The 25,871-nt window shown below is 37.6% G+C and overlaps 2 protein-coding genes across 6 annotated transcripts in view; one reads left to right on the top strand and one right to left on the bottom strand.

Moving 5' to 3' along the window:
• The window catches only part of pax7a (paired box 7a), a 43,803-nt gene extending 36,476 nt beyond the window's left edge, over window positions 1-7,327 (bottom strand). For 2 of the 5 annotated variants that reach the window (XM_086292663.1, XM_086292667.1), the window contains exons 1-4: window positions 6,797-7,327; window positions 5,370-5,605; window positions 4,524-4,668; window positions 3,976-4,104 (exon numbers count right to left, since the gene is read on the bottom strand). In XM_086292663.1, the coding sequence (XP_086148789.1) occupies window positions 3,976-4,104; window positions 4,524-4,668; window positions 5,370-5,605; window positions 6,797-6,884 (598 nt within the window). In that variant the 5' untranslated portion in view covers window positions 6,885-7,327. The remainder of the gene's footprint in view (window positions 1-3,975; window positions 4,105-4,523; window positions 4,669-5,369; window positions 5,606-6,796) is intronic. The other 3 variants (XM_086292666.1, XM_086292664.1, XM_086292665.1) reach the window with 3 other exon arrangements.
• A 14,469-nt stretch (window positions 7,328-21,796) lies between these two features.
• mrps16 (mitochondrial ribosomal protein S16) lies at window positions 21,797-25,430 on the top strand. The gene is made up of 4 exons (XM_086292669.1): window positions 21,797-21,959; window positions 22,142-22,172; window positions 24,158-24,424; window positions 24,874-25,430. The coding sequence occupies exons 2-4, from the start codon at window positions 22,160-22,162 to the stop codon at window positions 25,005-25,007; spliced, it is 414 nt and encodes a 137-aa protein (XP_086148795.1). The 5' UTR covers window positions 21,797-21,959; window positions 22,142-22,159; the 3' UTR covers window positions 25,008-25,430.
• Window positions 25,431-25,871: the final 441 nt, after the last annotated feature.

Raw genomic sequence — 25,871 nt, forward strand, 5'->3', positions numbered from 1 at the left:
AAATCTACAATTTTAGCACATTGCTGATACCGAAATGGAAATTTGTCACACTAATGACAAAATGACGGCGAGACGTCGTTAACAATAATGGATTTACATCATGACCAAGCTATGGGCTAAATGTGCTCATCGTTCATCTATCTAAGGTGTCGATATTATTATTATTATTATTATTATTATTATTATTATTATTATTATAGTTTATAAACAGTCACTGAAACCTGTTAACCTACCACTATTTGGACTACTGCAGTCTCGAAAGAAAGGTTAGAAAGGTACTTATGTGTATTTTTAAATTTTCTTTTTGTGTAAAAAACAAACAAAACAACAACAACAACAACAACAAAAAACCCAGAGGTGTCCGGGTGTCCGGACATCTTAAAAACAATTCACAATGTATATTTTCTAAAGAAATGTTAAAATTACCAAATAAAACTTATACAGCGTGTGTTAATTATTGTCAAAATAATTACTCTTTATGATATTTGCTTTCTTACCTTTTCTTTTATTAAGCTAAAAATGGAAAAATGAAATTGAAATATCATTACTTTTATTTTTGTACTGGAAATAAAAATAAAAATAATAAGAATAATAATGATGATGATGATGATGATGATGATACTACTACTACTACTAATAATAATAATATCGACGATGTCATGTCTTTCAGCTCCTGCCCCCTTTATAAGAGATGTAGGCCTACCGATGTAAATTCCAGTGAAATGTGGCTTGAGTGGCTGCGGGGACAGGGGAGGTTAATCCGAGTTTAATGCAGTGAAGCACAGCGCAGGGTCTGGGCTATGATGGGTATGTTATCTCTCCCCAACATTTGGGTCTCCCTCAATTTCCACCCAGCCAAATAGCTGCGAGAAAGTGCAGATGGAGTCACTCTCAATGCCTGAGGAAAAAACGTTATTAATAGCTAAATAACTTCCCCATACTTTCACTGAATCTCTCTCACACACTGTTCCAGATGGATTTGTTTGAAGTGGTCTCTCGCTTCATTCCCCTGTCCTTCTCATTCAGCACGGCTTTAGACCCGAAATATAGCTACATTATATTACCATACACTTAGAGACTGGGTGTGCGTGCACGAGGGCGCGCTTCCCTGTGCGCGCGCGCACACACGTGCGTTTGTGATGTGGAAAGCGCAGAGAGGGCAGCTTTTCACATTTTCATCACCATGCAGGCAGAAACTATTTTTCCCCTTGTTGTTTGTTTGTTTCTGTAGCAGATCACATGCAGGGTACCTGGCATTGAGGGGTAAACCTGAAGAAAACATGTTTCCGTCGTAATTAATGAAACATGCCGACTTATAACTGAAGCTGAAAAGGAAAAGAGACAATACGATCCACATACTTTTGAAGGAATGCAGTATGCGACTTACATTCACTGGATTCCAAATTGTATTTCACTGAATATGGATCTATAGTAACAGTTAGAGCCTCCTCTTTCCCAGTCCCACCTGGCTGTTTGGGCTGGTCTGGCTTCCTCACACCTCTCCTCTGCTCTGTCACTTTCCCTCCCCACTGCCTTGAAATAATCCCTTCTGACATCTGTTTAATTACACCGAGGACCTCAGGTAATCCTGCGATTTGCTGAAATGTCCATCGCGTGTCTGCAGCGCATCTAACGGTCAGTTTGGATGCATCAGTGTGGCAGATTGACGCCAGGCAGCTGATTCGCCTTCTGATTCTCACCGGGGTGGCGCAAAACATAACGATACCCACGTTTGCGCACAGCGGTCTTTAAGCACCTTCTTGCGCGCAATTAAAACCCTGGGACTGATTTTAATAGCCGTGCGTGACAACTGAAGTGCGCACCTTGGACTGGAAATTTGTTTCTGCACAAATTGTGGGATGGACCAGGATCACCACTCCAAACAGTTATCAACGACAAAAGGCCCTAAAAGCGAGACTTTTCCGGCGGTTATGCGCTGAGGTTTGATTGGTTTATTTTCAACTACAACCTTATGAAAACAAACAAACAGCTGTCTTCATGCAGCAAATAAAATCTACATTATTGTCATGTGGTTAGGACTTTAAATACACGTTTAATAAAGCTAGATTAAAGCTGGGATAAATCCGTGATGTAACCTCTGAGAAAATCAAATGCGCAGACCTAATAAACAAATAGATAAATAAATAAAGTCTTAAAATCTGGATAAGTAAACGAATAAAAAAAAAAATCTCATGAATTTTGTGCCCAGGGCGAGCCACTGTGAGCTCCGCTCTGAGATGAAAGTGAAAAGAAATAAAAGGCTCTATTTAATCTGCTTTAAAACCCCTCTCCACATAAGGGCTGTGCTTCAAACTCGGAGAGTGAGGGGCTGATTGGGGATAAATACATTTCTTACCATGCCTGCGAGCTATTACACCCGGCACGAACACAGCCACCTATTCAGCAACCATCGTTTCCAGTGCTTACTCTAATAAGTATTAACATTATTAAATGCCATCCGGTTGCTGGTAGTCTAAACTGCATTACGCAGAGGGTGCGTCTCTTTTTATAGCAACGTAAATCAACCCCAATTTAAAACACGAGCAGCGGTAAGGAGAAAAAATAGAAGCAGGAGAATTATGTCTATATTGTGCACCATCAAAAAAAGAAAAAAGAAAAAAGTAAATAGTCAATAATTACGCGAGGATTTTGCAGGTAAGAACTTCAAAATGCAAAACGTGTGCATCAGTTGTGCGCATTTTTTTTTTTTATCGTTGTAATGATAATAAAAATTATTACTATGGTCATTTTGAGACTGCACGTTTTGCGGCTCATCTATATGAACATTGGACATTTTTGCAAGAAAAAGGTTGTTTTTTTCCCTAACATTAGCGCGTGGTGTGAAAGAAAAAGAGACCGTTTTCACGCTATCACTTGATTCTTCTCCAACGGACCATTATATAAAATTACAAAACTATCTACCAGCGGGGCGTACTGAATAATTCATCTCCTTTTATGTCTCTTCTTGCCCTTTGTCCAAAGTTTTCGCTCTCTCTCCCTCTCTCTTTTTTTAAACCAGGTTTTTGAATAAGAATGGACGGACCCATACTCTCCTTTTCGCTGCCCTGCTTTCCAGGATTTGCTTTTGTACATCGGACCCTTCACTTTATAAACCGCATCAATAGAGGGGAGGGCTTTTTTTGCTCGTAAAGTTCATCTTCAAGTTTGAAAAATTCTTCTTGGCCGTCCCTTTTTTTCTTTTTCTTTTGTGATAAAAAAAAATCTATTTAAACCCTTTCAGACGTTTGATTCAGACACTGTGCATTTCTCCCGCTTTCATAGCCAAGCGTAAAGAAATAATAGCAAAAAATAAAATATGATAAAATCAGAAGATCATGTTAAAAAAATACCTGAAATTAAAAGAAATTTCCCCATGATTCCATGGTCTAACAATTTCATAATTAATATACATAAAACAAGCTACAAAAACGAACGTATCCTATATAACAGGATATACCCAAAATCCTTCGAAGTGCCTCATAAATACGGAAGGCGCTGACAGCAAATACCTGCATCGCTTTATTTCCCCTCCTAGCAGCATCAGAGCAAATAATAATATGAACACTGATTTCCACTTTAACTGACAAGTGGTGAAATGTCGGTGAACTGACATCGATTGTGAAATGGGTCAACTGTCAGCTGTCGTTTAGAGGTCGTTAAATGAGTGAATGAATGAGGAGGAATTTGCTACACAAATTAATTTTCTGCAGTTAAATACCTTCTGCCAAGGCTCTCATAAATAATTGAGTGAATGAACAACTGCTGGCTCGGAGTTAAAAGCAGGAATAAATTCACTCCGTTTAGCTGCAGCTCGGGTGTGGGACAATTTCCCAAGAGGACGTGAAGTAGGAAGTCTATTTAAAACACTTGCTTCCTGATTACAAGGTTGAAATTTACTCTAAATAATATAAATAATAATAATTTCTTATTTCAGACATATACAAAAGGGCCATATATTTTCTGCTGTTAACTTACATTTATCACCGAGGATGCCATCGATGCTATGCTTTGTTTTCTTTTCTCCATCTTCATCCTTCTTATCACAGTCATCCTCGTCATCTTTTTTGCCAAATCGGGCCCTCAAAACGCGGCTGATGGAGCTCACTAATGGCAACAAAAAGGTAAACGGGTGATTAGCCCTAAAACCCATAAAAGAACCATAGTAATCCTATCATACATTTTTAGAAGGCTATACCACACAAAAATAGCACAGCAAAAAAAAATAAAATAAAATAAAATAAAAAAAAGTTTTACATGAAGCAGCAGAAGCGCTAGGAAAATATTTTAAAAGTGTTTTTCTGTATTAAAGGTAAGTAAAATTACACTGTAATACAATGATGGGAATTTACTATGGAGCACTGAAGCCACATTTCAACGGGATGAGTTTTTTTCTGGGTCAAACAGCTGAAGGTGCGCCCTTTATTATCAGTAACTGAAGCTTAAAACGTGGGATTCAAAGTGATGTTCATTCAGAAGTGATGCTGCAGTGTTCGCTGGTAGTAGGGAAAAAAAGTGCAGCTTACCAGATGAAGCCTCACCTGAAGGAACTGTGCTTCTGTCGCACACCCCGTCCTTCAGCAGCTTATCCCGGATCTCCCAGCTGAACATGCCCGGGTTTTCTCTCTTGTACTCTTCGATCCGCTTCTCCACGTCAGGCGTTGCCACCTGCTTTAGGTTTGAAAAGGTGTAAAAAGGAGAGGGGGAAGACAAACGAGGGGAAAAGAAGGAATTTCAGTTTTAACCGAGATGTGAAGATATTTTTGTTTTAGTCCACGAAAGATCAACGAAAAGATAATACGAACGAAATCTAAAACGAAACTCTAAATTATGCTAAATAACTCTAAATTATATTATTAATAATTTTAAAATGTAGGATTATTTTTTAGTCGGGATATAGGCTTATGCAGGCAAAGAAACAGAAAACTGGCTAATCAGTGAGACATTTTTACGTCACCCTATTCACAATTTTATAAAGCTAATAACCAAATATAAGAAAAGAAAAAGGTATGAAACACACCACAAATATATTGTGGTTAATCAGTATTATATAATTATATCATTATAAAAAAATAAATGTTTGCTTCTCAATTTTTTTCTTTTAGCTTTTATTTTGTGTCATTTTAAAATTAATATTTGTATTTATTTTAGATCTTCATGAACCCTATAAAAATGTTGCAGGTGTGTTACCCACCTTGAGAAAATTATTATTATAATATTGCACTTCATCTACAATAACAACACAAACATCAGGTTTGAGTTCACTCAGGTGTCATGCGCTTTTTGCCACTCCACCTCCCCACCCCTCCCCACCCTCTCTCCCATCCTCTTGCTACTGTGACCCATTTCCTGGACCGTGGACCCCCACTCACCCTGGGCTTGCTGCCTCCTATGGCCCCGGGACGGATCGAGCCGGTCTCTTGGTACCGGCAGAGGATCTTGGAGACACAACCGTGAGAAACTCGCAGTTGTCGCGAGATTACGCAAGGTCGGATGCCGTGGTGGGCCATCTCCACTATCTTGTGTCGGATGTGATTTGGCAGGGGCCTCCCGTTGATGAACACTCCGCCAAGCTGGTTCACCCTACCCTGGCCCAGAGGCGTGGATACTGCGCCACAACAATAAACAATAAAAGTCTCAACAAACAACACAAACAACACAAACTACACATCACGTTTCCTGTGGAGCTTTTGCTCTCTTCAGAGTATACCAGGCTAAAATTTTACTATAGTCAAACAGCTGCATATTTGTCATGTTCCTGACTTTTAATGGGACGTAGTTTACACACATTATCATATTATACATTTTCAAGAAAGCATCGTGCCAAATTCGTCCAGCCTCAGTCTGGCTGACAGGATGCTTGCAAGGCCACTTCAGGATCCAATTTCACATTCAAGAGACACTAAAGAGGGTGACACTTCTCACCTTGATTATTCCTAGTCATGCTGTACAAATATTGATGTGATCCTTTGAGCCATCTCTTTGCTGTGTGTATTATTGCCATTTCCAGCAGCCAGATACTTGAACAAATCCCGGAGCTCGAGTAACTTGCGAGCTACGTGGTTTTTGTACATTTCAGTCCAGAGCACTTGAGCACGAACTGGTTGTAAGGGGAAAACTGTTTCCATAAATGCATGCAAATACAAAATGATCTCCTTTTTTGTTTCCTCCCTCCCTTTCCCCCGCCATATGTTCAGACGACTTGAGTGTGCTGGGCATCGCAGTTAAAATAAATAAATAAATTACCAATTAGATTGCTTTGCGTGTGTGTGTTTGTGTGTGTACGTGTGTGTGCAGCCATAAAAGTTAGAGCACTAAAAATGCTAAAAACAAAACAAAACAATAAAGTAGCTTAAATTAAAAAGAAACTCTACATTTAATAGTAAATTTAGAATATTTTTTATTTTAATGGAAGTGAAAAAATAAAACAAAATAAAAACGGATGCATTTGTCATTATAACAAATATTTCATCCACCATAAACAACATTAGCAAGAAAGATAATACGTTTGAAAATAGATTCAATATAGAAGAAATATAGTGTCATACAAAACACACACTTCAGAGTGACTCAACGCAGGAACATGAGGCTGGAGTACCGTTGACCATGACTTCGGGTTAACTTTCATCAGCACTGACTGGAGGCTCGTATTTGTCCACCCATCTTTTTCTTCCCAGCATGCCGCCGATAACAAACTGTGGTCTGTGTCACTACCACGGTGGAAGCTGACAGAGCGAACAGCCGACGATCTTTATCAGCTCGAGTTCAGATGTTTTACACGTTTGGTCATTTTTCTTACCTTCCAGGGGGAAGCCGGTTCGGGGGTAGTTCTGGCCTGGCGCAGGGCGCACCATCCGAGGCACTGTTCCTGGTAAAGTAGCCATCATGTAGCTACACAGACAAACACAAAACCGGGGTCTGCTCGAAACTGCTACTCTTAGAAAGTCCAAGCCAAAAAAATAAAAAATAAAATAAGATAAAAAAAACCCGGAATGTATTAAAAATGCTGAAAACAAGATGCTCTGCTGCTGTCAAATCCCAATCCCAGGCGGAGAAACTGGACTAGCCCTTCTTCCACCGGGGGAAAAAATAAAAGTGATGCTTTCCTCTGCTGCGATAGATATGCCAAAGAGAGAGAGAGAGAGAATAAAGAAAGCATCAAATAAAATCTAAAAAATCTCTACAAAGGAAAGTTTGCAAAATGGATGATTTGCACCCAAAGTATCTGCGGTAGATAAAATGCAGTGTTATTCTTTTTCCCTTGGTGTAGTTTGGATTCAGTGTAATGTCTGCTGGCTGGTTGGAAGTAGTTTAAGTGGCCAACTTTCGTGCATGGCGTAGGAGGAGACAGCCGAGCGCTCCCATAGGCTCACTGCCCTTTCTTTTATGGATGAAAGAGAGTGGGTTTAGCCAGGAGCCGGTCGACCAATCAGAACAACACATTCCACTTTTAATCCACTGCTGCCTCTCTCATAAGAGCCCGTACACCCAAACCAGTTCAAAATGTTAATATATCTAAATGTTATTGTAAAGCAATCTTTTCAAAGTGTGGGGCTGCCTTCATCACACCCAGCTGTCTAACCCTGTGGAATATTAATATTTTTTTAAATTACAACTTTCTTTCTTTCTTTCTTTCTTTCTTTCTTTCTTTCTTTCTTTCTTTCCATATATAAAATATATATACATTTTAAAACACACGGAAGGCAAAGATAGAATTTCCCACACAGAAAAATTACGATTGTTACGTGAATAAAATAAATTCAAGCCTTTGAAATATTTACCATGTTATCATAATATTTACCTGTAAACAATCGACTATTATTACATATTACAAATAAAAAATATGGCAAATCACGACAGGAAAAATATCTAAATGAATTTACTAAAATCATGTGTTCGATAGTGGTATCCATATGCAAAAGTTACTCTTCCATTAATGCGCTGGTTTGAATTAAAAAAGAAAAAAAAGTCGGGCCCAAAATAACCGAGTTAAGGACTGAAGGTGTGTTTTCTGAATGGACAAAGTGCGCTACAGCTCAGCGAGGTTTTGAGTGTGAGATGCTTTTGGCTTGTTAACCTTTCAATTAAGTAAATGTGCGCAACATGAACATCTAAAACGCTCCTATATAGCCTTTGTGGTAATTACAACATTTGGATCGACCCGCTATTGACGACAACAGGTTGACTTGACCCGCTGGAGTACGCACAAGCGTAATTGCTCAAAAGGTAATTGTTTAAAAAATAATGCGCTATGACTATTAAAGTGGAATAGAAAGAGCACATATGGCAGGAAAGAAGAGGTGCATGTGTCAACTCTGTGGGCCCACCGTGCATATAAAATTGTGTGACAATTGCCGTGGAAAACACTCCTGGTGGAAGGCAATTTCACAAATAATTTTAGCAACAATTAGGGAGTGTGGAGGGGTGAAATGGCGATTTCACATGCAGATGTGCCGGTGGGAAGGGATCTGGTATCCTGCCGAATAGCTATGACCCTCACTCTCCCGCTTTGGTTTGCTTCACATGGGACAGAAAAGCACAAAGAGACCGCCTCACCCTCCTGGGAAGCTGCAAAGAGCAGTGGATTAAGTCAAGCATCAATCATGTGAAATCCAAACAACAGCACATTTCTGTTACGGAAAGCGTGCTCTTTCACAAACATTTCCACCTCTCAGTTTCTCTCTCCGAAGCCACAACAGGTAGGCTTCACTGTGTTTCTGAAATCACACAGACACGCAAATAAAGCTAATAATCCCGCATTCCAAATATCATTGGTTCACCACCACCAAGTCTAGCCTCTGTTATGATAATTATTACAAGCCTGATAATAATTTGCTATGCAACTGTTTATAATTACACCCAAAAGAAAAGCTGTAGCAGAGTGCAGAAAAATTTACATTATCATGCATTTATATATATATATATATATATATATATATATATATATATATATATATATATATATATATATATATATATATATATATATATATATTTAACTACACAGGTGTTTTTTCCCCTCCGGGTTATATCCTCACATTTTTTTAATGTCACAATTTGCAGACTCACAGTAACAATTTTCACCCAGTTAAAAGTTACACTGCCTTATGCATTGATAGCTTGCCAGGTTTATTTGTGCAAAAGGAACACAACAAGCTTGCAAAATAACACACAACTTAAGAGGTGAATAAAAAAGCGAAAGAAGCAGGTTTAATTCTGTATTGCACAAGGAGAGCTGTGAATCATATGAACAGAATCAGAGGTGTTGAAGAAAGATGCTGATGTATATTTATTTATTATATATACACATATATATACATATATATGTTTATGGCAGCTTTGATTTAATTTGACCTCTGGTGATACAGAAACTCTGTCACACTGTGGTAAAGATTTTGAGTATTTTTAATAGTGATTTTCATATTAGTTTAAAATTATTATCAGCTGCCATAAATATGGCGGTAGCATGTCCACTAGTGGGCGACTGCCGCTTCACTACTTCTAACAAATGATTTATGAGCAAAAAAGGGACAAAAGCAATTTTCTGAGAGCGTCATGTTGCTCCAAACAACAATTTTGTAGCCCTAATGCATGCATGCATTATGCATTAAGTGGAGTCTGACTCATGCTTGTCCTTGTCACACCCTAAACTTCATTTAGCCTGGTTGTTTCTGCAGGGTTTAGCACAGCTCATATAAGTAACTCTGTCACTTCAGTTTCCTTTTAGCGGCAGCAGACAGAAAAACACTTCCTCTCTCTCACGATATCGTCTCCAATCTTATCTTGATCGGGACCACTCTTCAAACACTTTCCTACATAGCCTCTCATTATTTGTGTTATGGCAATTACCAAAGTTTCTTTTTTGCTTGTAGGTGAAGACTCCCCCACCCTCCTATCTACACGTATTCTCTCAATACACGGCATTTAGGTTTCACATTGAGGCACACAAAAGAGAAAACACCTTTGATGAGAGGCATCGCCAATTTAGGCTTTATCTGCTCCTGAGCTGAACAAAGTCGATATAAACATTATTGTTATTTAGATTTTAACAGTTCTTTTATCTTCCATTAGGTGAGTGTGGTGAACACAGCAAACGGTGTGCTGAATATATTTAGATTTAGATGATTTTTTGTTTTTTTCAATATCTGCTGCTCATTCTTTTTTTTTCTTTCTTTCTTTTTTTTTTTAAAATCATGTCTGTTTATAAGGAACAAAAGAAACTCAAGACTCAAAATTTGGAAACTAAATAAGTAACGGTTCATAGATTTAGATCTTACACACAAAACATAACAAAGTTTTAGAAAAGTAATCTGAACTTTTAATAAAAATATATATAAAGTAAAATAAATAAAATATCAGCCACCTATTTTAAAAAAACATTTGTTGCCATTCATAAATATAAAATCTGGGTTATTATCTCACAATTTCTACTTAGCAATATACTATTTCACAATATTTTCTCAGTACTGAATGATTGTTTTCAGAAGTCTGGTAAATTGATAATAATAACCCGAACCTTTGATGCCTCACAAAAAAATGTTTTAAGTGGCGTAAACAAGCTTCCATACATTCTGTTCTTCTTTTTTTTGAATAACCTTACATCTGCACAAATACTCAGTACATGAACTCACTTTGTTAAATAAACTGCAACCCATAACATACAAAAAGGAAGTTGTTCATTGCATGAATATTGAATATTTTTACTACCACCATGTCTCCAATTCATGGTTTACTTCCACTGCGAGGCTCAAGGCTCTGGGGGTGGGGGGGTGGGGTATTAATGAAACAGCGTGCTGCTTTGAGAGAGCTACACTTCCACTACTGCCTTGTTAACTTGAAACATTTTCACAGCAGAGTTATCCAAATGTGTAATCACTTCCTTATGGGAATTATTTTATCAGGATAGAGAGAGTATAAAATGCCTTCTAAGGAGGAGACTGGTGAAAAGCTTACGATGTGTTGTAACTGTAATTAAAGAAAGCTGATGTGAGATATTCATCTCATTATGTGTGGCACGGGGGAGGAGCTGTGAACAGGCATGTAGGGTCTGACAAGGTGACATTTGGTTAATAAGGAGAGCAAGGAGGAAGCGATTCTTTAAACTCATTCAGAACAAATTAGCTAACATGTGAACTCAGTCTCATCCTGGCTCGATACAAACCGTGCATAGTGTGTATAAAAAATAAAGAGACATGGTGAAACAGTGAAAGGTAAAAAGTAAGCCAGTGAGTTTGGAAAAACAAATTTGGAAAAGAAAAACAGAAATAAATGTACAATCATGAAATAGCTATAGTGTGCAGAAGCCTTTTGTCTTTTGGAAATAGTCTTTTAAAGAAAAATTAACTCCCATCTTTGGAGGTTAAGAAGATTTTAGTGATAAGAACAAGGGGAAAAAAATCTGTTAAAGCTGAAAAATTTTGCTTCACTTCTCTACAAAATCACTCTTTAGTTGATCTGTCTCTTATCTGGTCCAATAAACAGCCTCCTTTTGGAGCAAGACAAAAAAAGTTGCTATGTGCTGCTTTAGAGCAAAAAGATATCAAACAACATCCTTTCCCTTCCTTGTTCCTCTCCATGCACTCACTCCGCGCTCACACACAATGTGTGGCAGGCTCAGAGGAAAAACAACATGTGTTACGTTGACATCTAAGTCTGGCGCCTGAATTATGAGTCATGGAGAAATCTATAACTCAACTGATGATCAAACACGGCTAAAGGCCACTTAGAGGGGGCAAGTCTCTGTGGATTTACAGAGATCAGAGGACTTGGCAAGTGAGAAACAAAAGACGGTCCACCCTTGGTAAAAATAAGGCAACGCAATCAGATTTGACCAAGTTTTGAAGAACTGAAAGTGCGTGTTGCCGTCTTGTTGCAGCAGAATCAGCTGACTGATTGCTTCTGCGGAAATTAGTGGGGTTTGCAGGTGACATCACACAAACGGGCGGTCTCAGCTGGATGGGTGCAGGTGGGTGCAAGGGTAGAAGCAGCAGGCTGGGGTTTGATCTGTGGCAGAGTGGGTGACATCCTGTCACTGCTCATTATAGTGTGAATTCTGTTTATCTTCTGTAACACCTTCACTTGGCACCAACAGCAAATCTAGTGATGTGACACAGTAGATAGAGGTCTGGAATAGAGAGAAAGGAGTCCAAAACTAGTCTGATGGGTGGAGATAGTGCACAAAGACACACAATATAAAGTGATGAAATAAGAGGAATCTCACAACCAGGAAGCAACTGGAGACAAATAAGCATAAAATACAAGGCACATGATGAAGCTCTGATGATGACTGTTGTCTCCTCAAAGCCTCAGAAAGTTCAACAGTGCTCCTTTATCCCTCTTAGACAATATGTTAGGAGACCTGTTGTCTTCATATCCCGAGGCTCTTATCGCCCCACAGCAGAGCCCACCTGCCCTCTTCTGTTTAACGCAACAGACAACCAATAAAGGAGTCCTCTCTGTTTTACTGTCAAACGAAATCACACTTCCATTTCGAATACACCCGTTTCTTTAACATCTGTTTATGTAAGGATGTTGCGAGAGTTTAATGCGATGCCTGCTACTCTGAGTTTTGCATAAACAAGGTACCATGTCATAGCCAACCGCTGATCTCATGTCTTTGATCATTTGCCTCAGACCTGCACAAACGCATTGAGATAATGCAACATTTTAAATGGTGTATAACTTGTCATGGCCGCCTACGATGTCCCTAAGATAAGGCTGCTCTTGGTTTAGTGTCAGTATCCTCGGAGAAGGGCATTTTTACAGTTGCACACTGAAAAATCTCTGCGTTGCTACTGGGTGTTCAATAAACAGGTTACACAAACACCTAAATGTGGAAGATCACAGACGAACAGATTTCCCTGAAGCATGCGTGAACATGTCTGCTACTAAATCAGTCAACTGGCATTTTGGAAGAATTTGTCCTTGATGATATTCGTCACTTGCCTCAAAATCCCTTCAAAGGTTTGACTAGAACATATCCAGAGGGGCTTTTCTATTGATTAGAAAGTTGTTTATTGATCTAATTAAACTAAAATTCACTTTTTCGAGCTGAAACTAAATTAATTTGTGATCTGTCCAGCACATTAAATGTAAGGGAAATCTCATAAGAACTACTGTTTGATCGATCCCAACAGGCGGATGATTAAAAATGTAAAAACAAGAAATGCAGACACTAAAAAGGTGCTACAGCTCTCTTTTCATGTTGTAATAACAACACTGGACAGGAAAAGTACTCTTAAACCTTCAGTGAGTTTGCTGTAAAGGAATACTGTGGGTTGCTGGCATCATTTCATTACAGTGGCCAGTGTTACAATCCATTTTACACGACCAGAAATGCTCTGTGTTGTACTTCTGTGTGTGTGAGTGAGTGTGTGTGTGTGTGGCATGTGATAGGACCAAAAAGCTTGGGTATCACGCTCTGATGTGCATGCCAAATCCACTTGTCCTCTCACACAACCTACCAGTGTGGCTCTGCCGTTTCAGCTCTGCCAACCGAGGTCCGGGGAGAGCAGCAGCACAGGAAGCAGGTCATGACCTGTTATAGCAGAAATCACAATGTGATGTGCTGACTGAATATGTAACATTATCTTCAATCAGCCGTATCCATTTCCAGTGGCTGTTTTATAATGTAAATATAACCGTTGATTAAGTCGTCTTTTTGTATCTTAATAAGCTAAAGCATATCCATTAAAGTAAATGTTCACAGTTTTTACCCTGTTGCCATTGTGCATGCACAATAGGACTCTACAAAAGACAAGTAGCAAAAAATATGTGTGTCTTTCCAAGATATGACCACAGAAATAAAAAAAGGAAGTAAAAATGTTAATTAAAGAAGTACTCTCAGCGATTTAGGGATGTATGCTCCAGATGTGCTTGCTGGATCAGGTCTGTGCTGCAGAATTATTCACTTTCTTTACTGAAATAAAACCATATAATGTAAATGTAAAGATTCTTAACAGATAAAAACTGTTAGGAAAATATATTATGTGATATCAAATTAGTTTGTAGTCATCACTCTTTAATAAATAAAATGTTTTAGTATTATAGCAATTTAAGATGAAGCTAATTATAAATATATAATGCATATCGAGTGTTTAGTCTGTAACAATCCCTCATATGCAGTATATATACATAATCTGATTCTCTACTGCAACTATATTTTTCATAGTAGGTAAAACAAACAATATCCTATGTGCTACTTTTCTACAATCAGCGTTTACTCTGACAGAGCCACTTGGTCTAAATATGATGTTAAGGCCATCAAAAAGCAATTTTCTCACTGGAAACTGAAATTTTTTTTTGTCTATTCATATTTCTTCTACATGGCCACAAGGCCAAAGTTTATTTTTATTTTGCACAAGACTGCCTATGAGAAATAAGCTTTGAGAAATTGTCTTGGTGAAAGCGGATGTTTACAATGAGCTGATCATGCAGGCATACACTGGATAGTACATGATTATCCTGCGATTTTTCTGTTTGTGAAATGTCTTCAATTCTGTTAAAATAATAATAAATAAATAGGAAATAAAAATGTGTCTCGAAGTCTCAGTCTGTAGCTTATTGATCGAAACTGGTGTTATCAGTGCCCAAATGAGTTAACATATCACCTTATTTTACATGATTTCTTTTTTAGTTCCATCTACCCACTTTCTTTCCACATTATCCAATTAAGGGTCACAGAGGGGATGGAACCTATAGCTACTATAGGGCGAGAGGCGGGGTACATGCTGTACAGGTCACCAGTCAGTCGGTTAGGGAGACAAAATCTTTTACCCTGACTGCATGTTTTTGCAGTCAGGGAAGTGAGAGACAACCCAGTGAGACCACGGGGAAAACATGAAGTTTTTAGACTTTAAATAAGAGAAATAATGCTACATGTCCCTTTTGATTTCAGTTAAAGTGGTATTAAAGTGGTAATAATTCTACTCACGCTGTATCAGTTAAACATTAATTCACCTCTAAAGAAAATTACATAAACATGCAATATGTTAACTGAACTCTGAATCAGCGTTAGTGTCTTCTTATTGCACATTATTTATTTTTTAAAATTACATTTATAAGTATAGTGTCCCGCTGCCATTTTAGGTTGTAACAAGCAACTAGTTAACTTCACAAATTCAGTAGTATAATTACTGACTTTTAAAAAAAAAACTTTTACCTTGTGCTAAACCTCTATACTGAATAAATTAATGTTAGCTTGAATTTCCAACCAAAGTTTTCTCTCCATCTGTATGTCTATGTGAACATAGACTACACACAACTCACTGCACTCATAGTGTCACAGGCTTGTCACAGGTTTGTTGCAGATTTACATAAACGTAAATATAAATGAAACACAACCTGAACAACTGCACCAAGAACTCTCAGTCTGACAAAATACACATCATATTTCAACTTATGTTCATATAGTTTTCTCCTAAAAACTTCAAATCTCACTGACACATCCACCAAGCTTGTTGCAATAGTAACAGACAACTGAACAAAACAGCAAACAACCAGTTGTTGGCTATCATCCCCTTCCTCTTGCTTTCTGCGACCAACTTGTAACAGTCTCCTGAGCTTGATTGGGGATTTAGGGTCGAATCTTAGTGTCTGTTTGCTTAGCTATTTGCCTATGCAGAGAAGTGGATTGCGTAAATTCATTCTAAACGAGCAATGAACAACAACCAATGACAGAGATGCACTTGTGTGACCCAGCACAAAGCGCTGACACTGCTGATATTACACGTAGATGGAATGATGATTGGTTGGTCCCCACAAAGAGTAGGTAGCAATAAAAACTAAGATAAAAGTGACAGACAAAAAGCACCAAAAATGCCTGCAACAGCAAACCAAACAGAATAGCCCGTGTTTGACAACACACACATCCAACATGCACAGGTGGGTCTACAACGCTCTGCGTAGCACCTACAGACAAGTACTACACCATCAGGTGCTTGACTCTCCACATATAAACTCTTTAATTTCAGGATCTTGAAAAGAAAGCGATTGGACTTCTTTAAGTTTCTTGGAAATGTTTCACCTCTCCCCTGAGAAGCATCTTTAGCATTAAAACTGAAAAAGGAAGGAAAAACTCCCTTTTAACAGGAAGAAACCTCCGGCAGAACCCAGAACTAAAAAACAAACTGCAGGACAGAGAGCTGGAGTTTAATAACTGCTAATGATTAAATACAGTAGTGGTGTTTAAACACAGAGAGCAAAAAGAGACGATTGCAGAAGAAAAAGTACATCATGGGAAGTTCCCTGCAGCCTAGGCCTATTGGAGTGTAACTAAGGGATGATTCAGGGTCACTTGATCCAGCCCAAACTATAAGCTTTATCAAAAAGGAAAGATTTAAGCCTAATCTTAAAAGTAAAGAGAGTCTGTCTCCCAAATTCAAACTGGGAACTGGTTCCATAGAAGAGAGGCCTTATAGCTGAAAGCTCTGCCTCCCATTCTACTTTAGAAACCCTATAAACCACAAATAAGCCAGCAGTCTATGGCATTTTATGGCATGGATGTCAGATGGAAACCCATCATAAAGCATAAGAAAGTTATGCAGTGAAAACATATGTTAAAATAACAATAAAAAAAAATCATCCAAAACAGGAAAGAGCCAGAATCTCAAAACGCTCTGGCTAGTACAATTTCTAACATTTACATAACTTAATCTACATAATAGTTTTAAAATGTTGGGCTTGTGTTGGGCCAAATCAAAATGATTGCAATAAAGTCCAAGTCAAAATATGTTTTACACTCTTCTTTGCTTTGCATAAAAAGGAAGCCAGGGCATCATTTTGGAGCGAATGTAATTGTATTAGAAAACATTTAGTGAGAACATTAATGAACGATAAACCCTAGAATTAGGGGTACACCCTATTTTTCACAAGAAACAAGTTGTGCTTTACTTGGAACATTCAACACTTTATTGACTTAGGCAGACAAACACATTCCCCTCAATTTCAAAGAACACAGAACATCTTTTCTTTAATCTGTGGCTGTGACAGTTAACAAATATTAGAAAAAAGAAACAGAAAATGAAAAGGTCTCTTTGTTAGTGAAGATATAAGCAATGCGTCCTTTTTGCATGCAATCACAATTAGTCTCAGCACAACCATCTGAAAGATCCTTCCAGAAAAAAGAGATCACTTGACCCCCCATGTGTGACCAAATCATGTCTTTCCATTAGGTGCTCTCTGCAACCATAGCATCTATCTCCACTCAAGAAGGACACAGATGCTTAAAAAAGCAGAGGAAATCACAAAGAGCTGACAGTCTAGAAGTCACACGGTGCTTGTGATTCAAAAGGTCCATTATTCTGACTAACCACACTGATGAATCTTATGAATATGAATGTAAAACTGCCGAGTTTAAAATATTATTCTTAACTTAAGTTACATGCACATTTGCTTTAATGCTCATTAGGGTCAGCATCTATCTCCGCTCAAGAAGGACACAGATGCTTAAAAAAGCAGAGGAAATCACAAAGAGCTGACAGTCTAGAAGTCACACGGTGCTTGTGATTCAAAAGGTCCATTATTCTGACTAACCACACTGATGAATCTTATGAATATGAACGTAAAACTGCCGAGTTTAAAATATTATTCTTAACTTAAGTTACATGCACATTTGCTTTAATGCTCATTAGGGTCAGCATAACATGCACACTATTAATTTGCTTTAACACGAGAAGCTGCTGCATCTGTCTCCTTCAAAATACCTCCACCTCAAGATAATACTCCATACTTTAAATTACGACCTATGTCAAACACCAGCTAGAGAACAAAGAGGGAACTAAGTTTCTTTGAATGTCCCTCCAGCACATTAGTAGTCTTAAAAAGAAACCTGACACAAAGTCAGGAAAATAAAGGACCTATGAGGTATCCTAGACGGTAAGATTAGGTCATGCTTACTGATTAAAACACGTCTATCCAGCTATATTTTGTTCTAAAAATATTTTTTCTTCCTATTAACATGCAATATTTGTTTACGTTAGGGATGTGAAGAAAATATGATGAAAATGTTCGTTACAGCTGTTGACTTTACTTCTCAACATTGTTTAACAGGCAAGAAATGAAAAATTGACATCTGCAGTGTCTTTTCACCTCTTATTCTAACATAAAGATCTCTCCTGGCTTATCTTGTCATGCGGTTCATGACCGGTTCTGGACTGGCTCTGTGAGTTTTCTTATGCAAACCCAAATGACATTTAACTGAATAGGGGAGTAAAACTGAAGAACCCCAAGATCAATCAAGATTTACACACCTCTGTTGCTTGTGAAGCTCGCACACAAGAATTTCCCTCGCGTGTACTGTACCAGTGTACCTGCACAGGTGATGTGACAATAAAAGTGATTTGATTTGATTTGAGATTTATTCTTCTCCTTTTATGCACATTTTCAATTTCACATTTTCAGGTTTAACAAAATATACAGGGAAAAAAACACTGCAGTGCTTTGACTATAAATATAGAAAAGACGGCCATCTTTCTAAGATGTATAACATGTCATTGATTGTATCTGACAGTTTCAAGGAGGGACCTGATTGCAACAGAAGGTAGTCTTAGTGTCTTTCAGCAAATAAGTCTACCTTTAAGCAGTTCTGGATTCAGTTGAATACTTAAACAGATTTTGGGAGTACTTGCTTGCAAAGATGTACATGGGAATTCTGATATTTGTCCCTTAAAGTGAAGTCTAAAGCCATTTGTCTTCAGTAGTACACACCCTAACCATCCATATCACATATGGAATGCAACTACTGATACTTAGTTGACTCATTTTACATTCTCACTGGTATATAAGCCTAGGCTTATCTTACTGTTGTGTACACTAGAGAATGTAAAAACAAGGTGTTGCTATAGCAATGATGTCATGATATGACTTTTTCATATCACTAAATCAAACAACCTTAATATTGAAATGATAACATCACACAGTTGCTCCATCATGTGAATCTCCCATTCTGCCACATCCCATAGGTGCTCTATTAGATTGAGATCTGGTGACTGTGGAGGCCATTTGAGTGCAGTAAACTCAATGTCATGTTCAAGAAAACTCACCAGCCATCACTGAATAATTTCTCTTTTTAAGGACAATTCTCTGTAAACCCTAAAGATGGTTTGTGTGGGAAAATCCCAGCAGATCAGTAATTTATGGAATACTCAGACCAGCCCATCTGGCATTAAAAAATGCCATCATGTTCAAAGTCACTTAAATCACCTTTCTTCTAACTCAATTTGAATTTCAGCAGGTTTTTCTGTCATGTGATTGGCTATTTGCATTAACAAGCAATTGAACAAGTGTGTCTATTTCAGTGGTGGGTGAATGTCTATCCGGTCCAGTACTGGAAATTTGTCTTTGAGTGTGAGACATTTAGTGAATAAAGTTGAAATGTAAAAATCACCTAGTACTGTAGTGTTTCAAATAGTCAAAAACATTCTAGTCTGAGGTTATAAATTAAGATTGATTTTTCAAATTTTTCTAGTCATGTAAACAATTATGCCAAAAGATGTATCCTGTTATATTGCATAGAGAGGAAAGCATGCTTTTTTTTTTGCAACTCTAATGTAAATATTGCCTATATATTGCACTTAAAGGCAGGCGCTTTTGTAAAGGACACAACGTGAAAGCTAAGTTTTGAGTACACTAGTAGGGTCTTCCCCATAATCAAATTAAATCCAGACATGTATGGCTTAAACAACTGGAGCAGCCTCTTTCATTTAAAGCAGACTCCTCTTGCTTTCTTCTTAGAAAAATATCTGGTCATCTGAGCGTCTCTAACTGAACTGTCACAGATGATTAGAGGACGAACAACTCGTCTTGGTATCCCAAAGAGCATGGGGTCCTCACGAGAGAGTGAGCCACAACTAGAATCAATGTCACCGTTCAGATAATCACGCATTGCCGATTCACCATGTAAGATGCATTTTGTTTGCTGCCTAACTGTGTAAAGCCTCTATTCATATTCAGATTCTTACACAGAAGGAAAAAAACATGGTCACTCAGTAATGATCCAAATTCCAATGATGTGTGTTGACAAGAAAGGGTTTTAAGTGTTGAAATTATTTCTGTGACAAACCAAAATCACAAAATTTTCAAATCTTTTTAAACTAATATGCTTGAAATCTTGTTATTCTGTCAAATTAAAGAATTAGGGGTTATGATAATTATAAATTAAGTCAGTTATATACGTTTTCAACACAGTATACCATTAAATGCTTTTCATTTTTGGAACTCTGGAGAGCATTGTCTTTATTTACTTGTAAAATATTTTGCAGCATACACAGATGTAATGCTTCATGGATGAATGATTCCTAGTTTTGATTCATTCTTGTACAAGTGATTTTTTGAGAGCAAAATGTGGCATATAAACAATTAAAAAAACAAGCAAATGAAAAACATATTCTTGAGTAACATCTCTTTTAACCGATTGCGGGCTCTGAGTGATCCAGCAATAGTTGGACATTTGCAGAATTACAAACAAGGGCCCATCTCTTTTTGTGTGTCTTTGGTGACCTCTCCTCACATGTGTGTCACACACACTCACAGAAAAACAAGGCTTACACAACAGGAGTGTGAAATCACCATGTTCCGAGACCAGCAGTGGCGGGGGAGCAGTTGGGCGATGAGTAGCCAGAAAACTTGGGACACGTCAGGCAAAGCAATGACCCACCCCCCCCCCCCCCCCCCCCCCCCCCCACCACCACCACCACCACCAAATTCATGATCACTCTCAGGAACTCTGCCAAACTCATTTGAAACTCAAAGTGCTGCTCATGCAGGATGTGTTAAGTGGAAATTACAGGCAGGATGAGAAGAATTACATGACTCGCAATGATGTTGCACCCAGAGAGTGTTACTTTGAGTGATAGATGATAATATTTACCAACTCATAATCATAAATGAAATGGCTGGTATTGTCAATATTCATTCAGGTTCAATTGGGTATTCATTTAGGTGTATTCACAGTTGATGTAGGCCTATTCATCCCCTGAATAGAATGAATATAATTAATACAGAGCACGAAGCTCTAAAATCTGTGTTTTATTTATTGATAAAATCAGCAAAAGCACTGAGAATTTGAGTACTCTCCCTGAGTACAATTTTGTGGTCATTTTTTGGTTCCATTGAATTACACTTTACATTTGTAGTCCCTGTAATTTAGAATCAGAATCATAATATCTTTATTGTAGAAATTATGTGCCAGTGCTGCGGCATTGAAAAAAAAAAATAGACAAAAATGAATATAACTATAAGGAAGAGAAAAAAGGACATATAAAAAGGGTAAAAAAAAAAATACATAAAATAATGAACACACTACCATCTATTGCAATTAACGCGCAAGGTGGTATTTAATATCCTGATGGCTGTGAGAGTAATATTGTACTGTTTGAAAGTTGTAAGATGCAAAATGGACAATGTTTAGAAAATAATTGTTAAAAAATAAATATATATTGGCTTGAATAAGCAATGTGATGTATGTATGTATGATGTTTTATGTCTGATGTCTACTTTTACTGTCATAAGGATTATTACGACTTCTGCCTCTCCCTGAAGTGCCTCGGTCCTAAATGACCTGCATTATAAACATTCGTGGATGTGTAATTACTTACATTGCCGTTCTAGAGGCACTTCACAGGCTGTCTTTTCTCCAGAATGACTCAGGAAATACTGCAGTTTGATACATGAACTCCCCTACTAACTTTAGTTTTCTTGCACAGATTAATAGCTGGTGCGGGCCTTCTGTAGACGGTGGTTCAGCGGACAGCAATGCCACTCCGCCATCTAGCGTCCCGGGGATGAAATTACGCCGCCGTACGTAACTTCCTTTTAAAACATGGCGGCGCCCTAAAGGAAAGTCACACTGTCTCTCCGGGGGAAAACATACGCTTCTTATCGTTTAATACATCATCTGTGCAAGGAGTTAAAAAGCGGCGGCATCTGAAAAGAGTTGTCTTTACGTCCTACACGCGTCCTCTGAGGTAAGTTTTGCTTATTTTTATTTTTCAAACCCATCGCTCTTAAAACGGGAGAGCCTGTGCAAAGTCAGGTTTTCTTCGGATGTGGTTTAATTATATTTTTCAGGATTATTAACAGTCATGTGTTATTTATAAAATATAGCTATTTACACTTTGTTTTAAATGTGACTCTTTGCCTATTGCAGGATATTTCCGCAGACACCATGGTACATTTATGTGAGTATCCAAGTCTTAACAGGCTTCCCCCCCAATTGTTGTGGTCAGTATGAACTCGACCCTATAATTCTCACCATCATACCTTTTTTTTTTCTTTTTAGGTATACGGCTTATTAATGCAAATCTCTAATGTGCCAATCACATGGCAGAAACTCTATCCATGTGGGCATATACCCATATGGAAAAGATATATATAAATCTTATAAAGTTTGTATCTGTCTTGTGTGAAACTTGTATGAAAAGCATACAAGAGTGAAAACACACATAAGATCCCTTGAAAAATTATATAAATGAAACTTGTATGTTTTGAATATGTACTAAAACAATATATGAAAGTAATGAGAAAGTGGCCACTTTCATGAGTAAATCATATAAGCCTTATATGATTCACTATATGAAGCAGGCCCTATCTTATGCGAGTCTTTTATAAGTTTTTACTGTTTATTTTCCATATGGGTAGACCTGTTCAAACCGAGCATCAGAATGTGGAAGAATGTGGCATAGGTGTTGGTGCCAGATGGGCTGGTCTGAATATTTTGGGGGGGAGAACATGTAGGAGAACGTGTGTAATGTAAAACACGTTGAACCTTGAAGCAGATGGGCCAGAGCAGCAGCAGATCACACTGATTCCCATTTACTCTTAGCTAAGAACAGGAATCTGAAGCTACACTTCACATGGACTCACCAAAATTGGAAAATAGAAGATCTGGGCTCAGAATTTGTTGTAAACAACATGCAAACATGGATCCATCCTGCCTTGTACCAATGGCTGTTGGTGATGGTGGAATTGTATGGGAGACATTTTCTCAGCTCATTTTCAGGCCCCTTTGTACTAATTGAGCATAATTTAAATGCCAGTGTACCTGAACATTGTTGTTGATCGTGTCCATCCCTTTAAGACCACAGTGTACCCATCTTCTGATTGCTCAGACTCACTTTGGGGCAAAGCTCAGATCCTCTCAAACTAGTTTCTTGAGCATGACAATGAGTTCATTGTTTGGTAAATTTGCGCAATTTGCGTCATAGATTACACTTTTATCAGCTGCAAAAAAGATAAAAAGTAACGAAAGAAAAGTTACACAAAGTCTTAGAAAACTATACAAACTACAACTGCAAAACTGAGTAGTGCAATTAGTGTAACACAATTGCTTAAGTTCAAAATTATTTTGACAGCATACCAGTATGTGTCTTTTTTTTTTTTTTTTTTTGTAAATATCACGCTTATTGTCAGAGTATATGAGAACATTACACTTTTTAGTTGGCAGCATGCTGTCATGGTGGTTAGCACTGTTGTCTCACAGCAAGAATATCCTAAGTTTCTGTGTCCACGTGTTTGAGTGGGTTCTCTCTGGGTATGCCGACTTCCTCCCACAGTCCAAAGACATGCACTTAGTGAGGTTGATTAAATGCAAGTAAAGTCATGCAAAGGTTATTAATATGAATTATGCTAAGAAACAAAAATCATGGTTTACTGTTCAATTCTTCTTCTTTTTCCTTCAAACAATTAGAAATTATTAGAAACAATTAGAATGATTAAAATTTATGTAAAATGCATAAAGAACTAAATCCTTTCACATGAGAAGCAATACTGGGCTATATTTGCCTCTAAAACAGGTTAATCTTAGTTAGAACATTTAATATAAGTAGAGTTTATGTGCAGGGCAGAAGCAGGGATTGTTTCACGAAAAAGGGGAAAAGCAACGGATTCAACAAAACCTGAATACATAACAAAAATAAAATGCAAGAGAACTTTTCAAATTTGGTCTTCCCATTGCTTCATATTGTTTAAGAAAGTAATTTTGTTTAAAGCAGCAAAGATGTTGACAACAGTGGGTGCTAAGTAAGATTTTAATGTGTTTCTGTATTTGGTAGTTGAATGCCTATAATAGTATAACATATACTTACATATATGGGTATGTAACAATTAAAGAAAGTCATGTTTTCCTGTCTTTGACAATGCTTTTGATGCTTATTTTCTTCTTTAGCATCACTCCTACTAAAGAAGTACCACGGAGGTCACGTTGTGATTCGATTCGCTCTTGCGGGCCACAAACAGGCTAACAGACCATTTTATCGCATTGTGGCAGCTTACAACAAAAGGGCAAGAGATGGTAAATATATTGAGCAGCTGGGTTCCTACGACCCGCTTCCGAACATCTACAACGAGAAACTTGTCAGTTTCAATTTCGACCGAATCAAGTATTGGATTGGATGTGGAGCACACCCTACAAAGCCGGTTGCCAAACTCCTGGGTGTGTATTTGCTGCATAAACGTGTTCTTTTGAAGTCTTCATCATTGGGAAATTTTATTGTCATTCTGTTCCTGAGAACTGGTTTACGCCTGATTTTTTTTTTTTGTAGGCATCTACACCTATTAGACAATATTTATTTAGCATTTTATTACTTTTTCTTCACCAGGTTTTGTAATCTTTAATTGCTTTGCACACACTCTAAATTACGACTTTTGCACTGTGATGTGTTTGCTGTGCCCTCAGATGACATTAGCATCAATAGATTGTAAATTCCTACTGAAAACACAAAGTGAAAATTGTCAGTATTTAGATAATACTATCTCTTTTTTATTATCCTTTTTTTAGTCATTATCCTTAAGTTAAAGAAGATGTTAGGATATTTACCTGTCTCCTCTGTATTGTTTGAAATACTTATTGTGAATGTTGTCGTCTTCACCTATCTTTTGTAGGGTTGGCCGGATTTTTCCCTCTTCACCCCATGACAATAACAGAGGCAGAGCGCCGAGGAGCCCAAATGGAGACAGAAACAGAAACAGAGGAATCTCTGAAAGAGGGACAGAAGCAGGCTGATGTTGAGAGTTAAAGCTGTGGACTTTGCGTGACCATCCAGTTGCCACAATTATTTTGAAAAATAACTCACTAATTTGACTTGCTGTGTGAACTGTTCATGAAAACTCAAAATATGTCATATTGTAGTTTTGGCTCTGTCAGTAGCTTCTTCATGTGATTAATTTTTGATCAGATGCTTCATAAAATTGCATCTTTTTCTTTAATACAGTTATATAATTTTAGACAGCAGCAGTTTGCATATGGTGTTTTATGAGACCTAATTAAAGTATTTCAATATAACTGCGTCTGTTTGGGGTTTAGTTGCAGATTGTATTTATTATCCTGTGTCTTAACGAAGGCCTTTATTGCTTATTCACGCTAACAAAGCATTTTTAATGAATATCAGTTTGTTTTGTTTACTTTGAAATGGATTCATAAATATTGAAATCATTCCATCCTTCTTTGGTCAGTGTTCATTCTTCTTTTCTCATCCTTTGTGTATTTGAATCTGCACACAATCAGTTGTATCAAATAGAAAGTAATAAAAAAAAAAAAAAGGTGCGTTAGTATGATTGCTGCCGGAGTTTAATTGATAATTCTCCACCCCTGTGTTTGCTGACTGTGTCATGACACTTTATGGCTTGGGACACATGTCACGTAAAGCCAGGCTCTGTTTTTGGAACCACTTTGCAGCAGTCCTTTTTCTGTTTTAAATTAAACAGCATAGCAACAGTTTCTCATTCAATATTTACAGATCGAATTCAGATATCAATGGATTTATACGTGCAACACTGACTTGTATTATTACTTGCAGAGCACAGCAAAGCTCACGTTCATCATCTTTTGCGACATAAACACTCCAATTTGTAGATATAGTCACTATTCTTTGTTTTTAAAA

This window comes from Aulonocara sp. 'chitande type north' Nkhata Bay, linkage group LG5, assembly GCF_057382095.1.
Source record: "Aulonocara sp. 'chitande type north' Nkhata Bay isolate Kocher_YH1m ecotype deep benthic linkage group LG5, A_spYH_male_GT1.1, whole genome shotgun sequence".
NCBI classification, from domain to species: domain Eukaryota; kingdom Metazoa; phylum Chordata; class Actinopteri; order Cichliformes; family Cichlidae; genus Aulonocara; species Aulonocara sp. 'chitande type north' Nkhata Bay.

Excerpts from the sequence above, each read along its gene's own strand:
- mrps16 (XM_086292669.1), top strand. Across the intron at positions 24,425-24,873 it reads GCCGGTTGCCAAACTCCTGG|GGTTGGCCGGATTTTTCCCT; the intron begins GTGTGTATTTGC and ends TATCTTTTGTAG.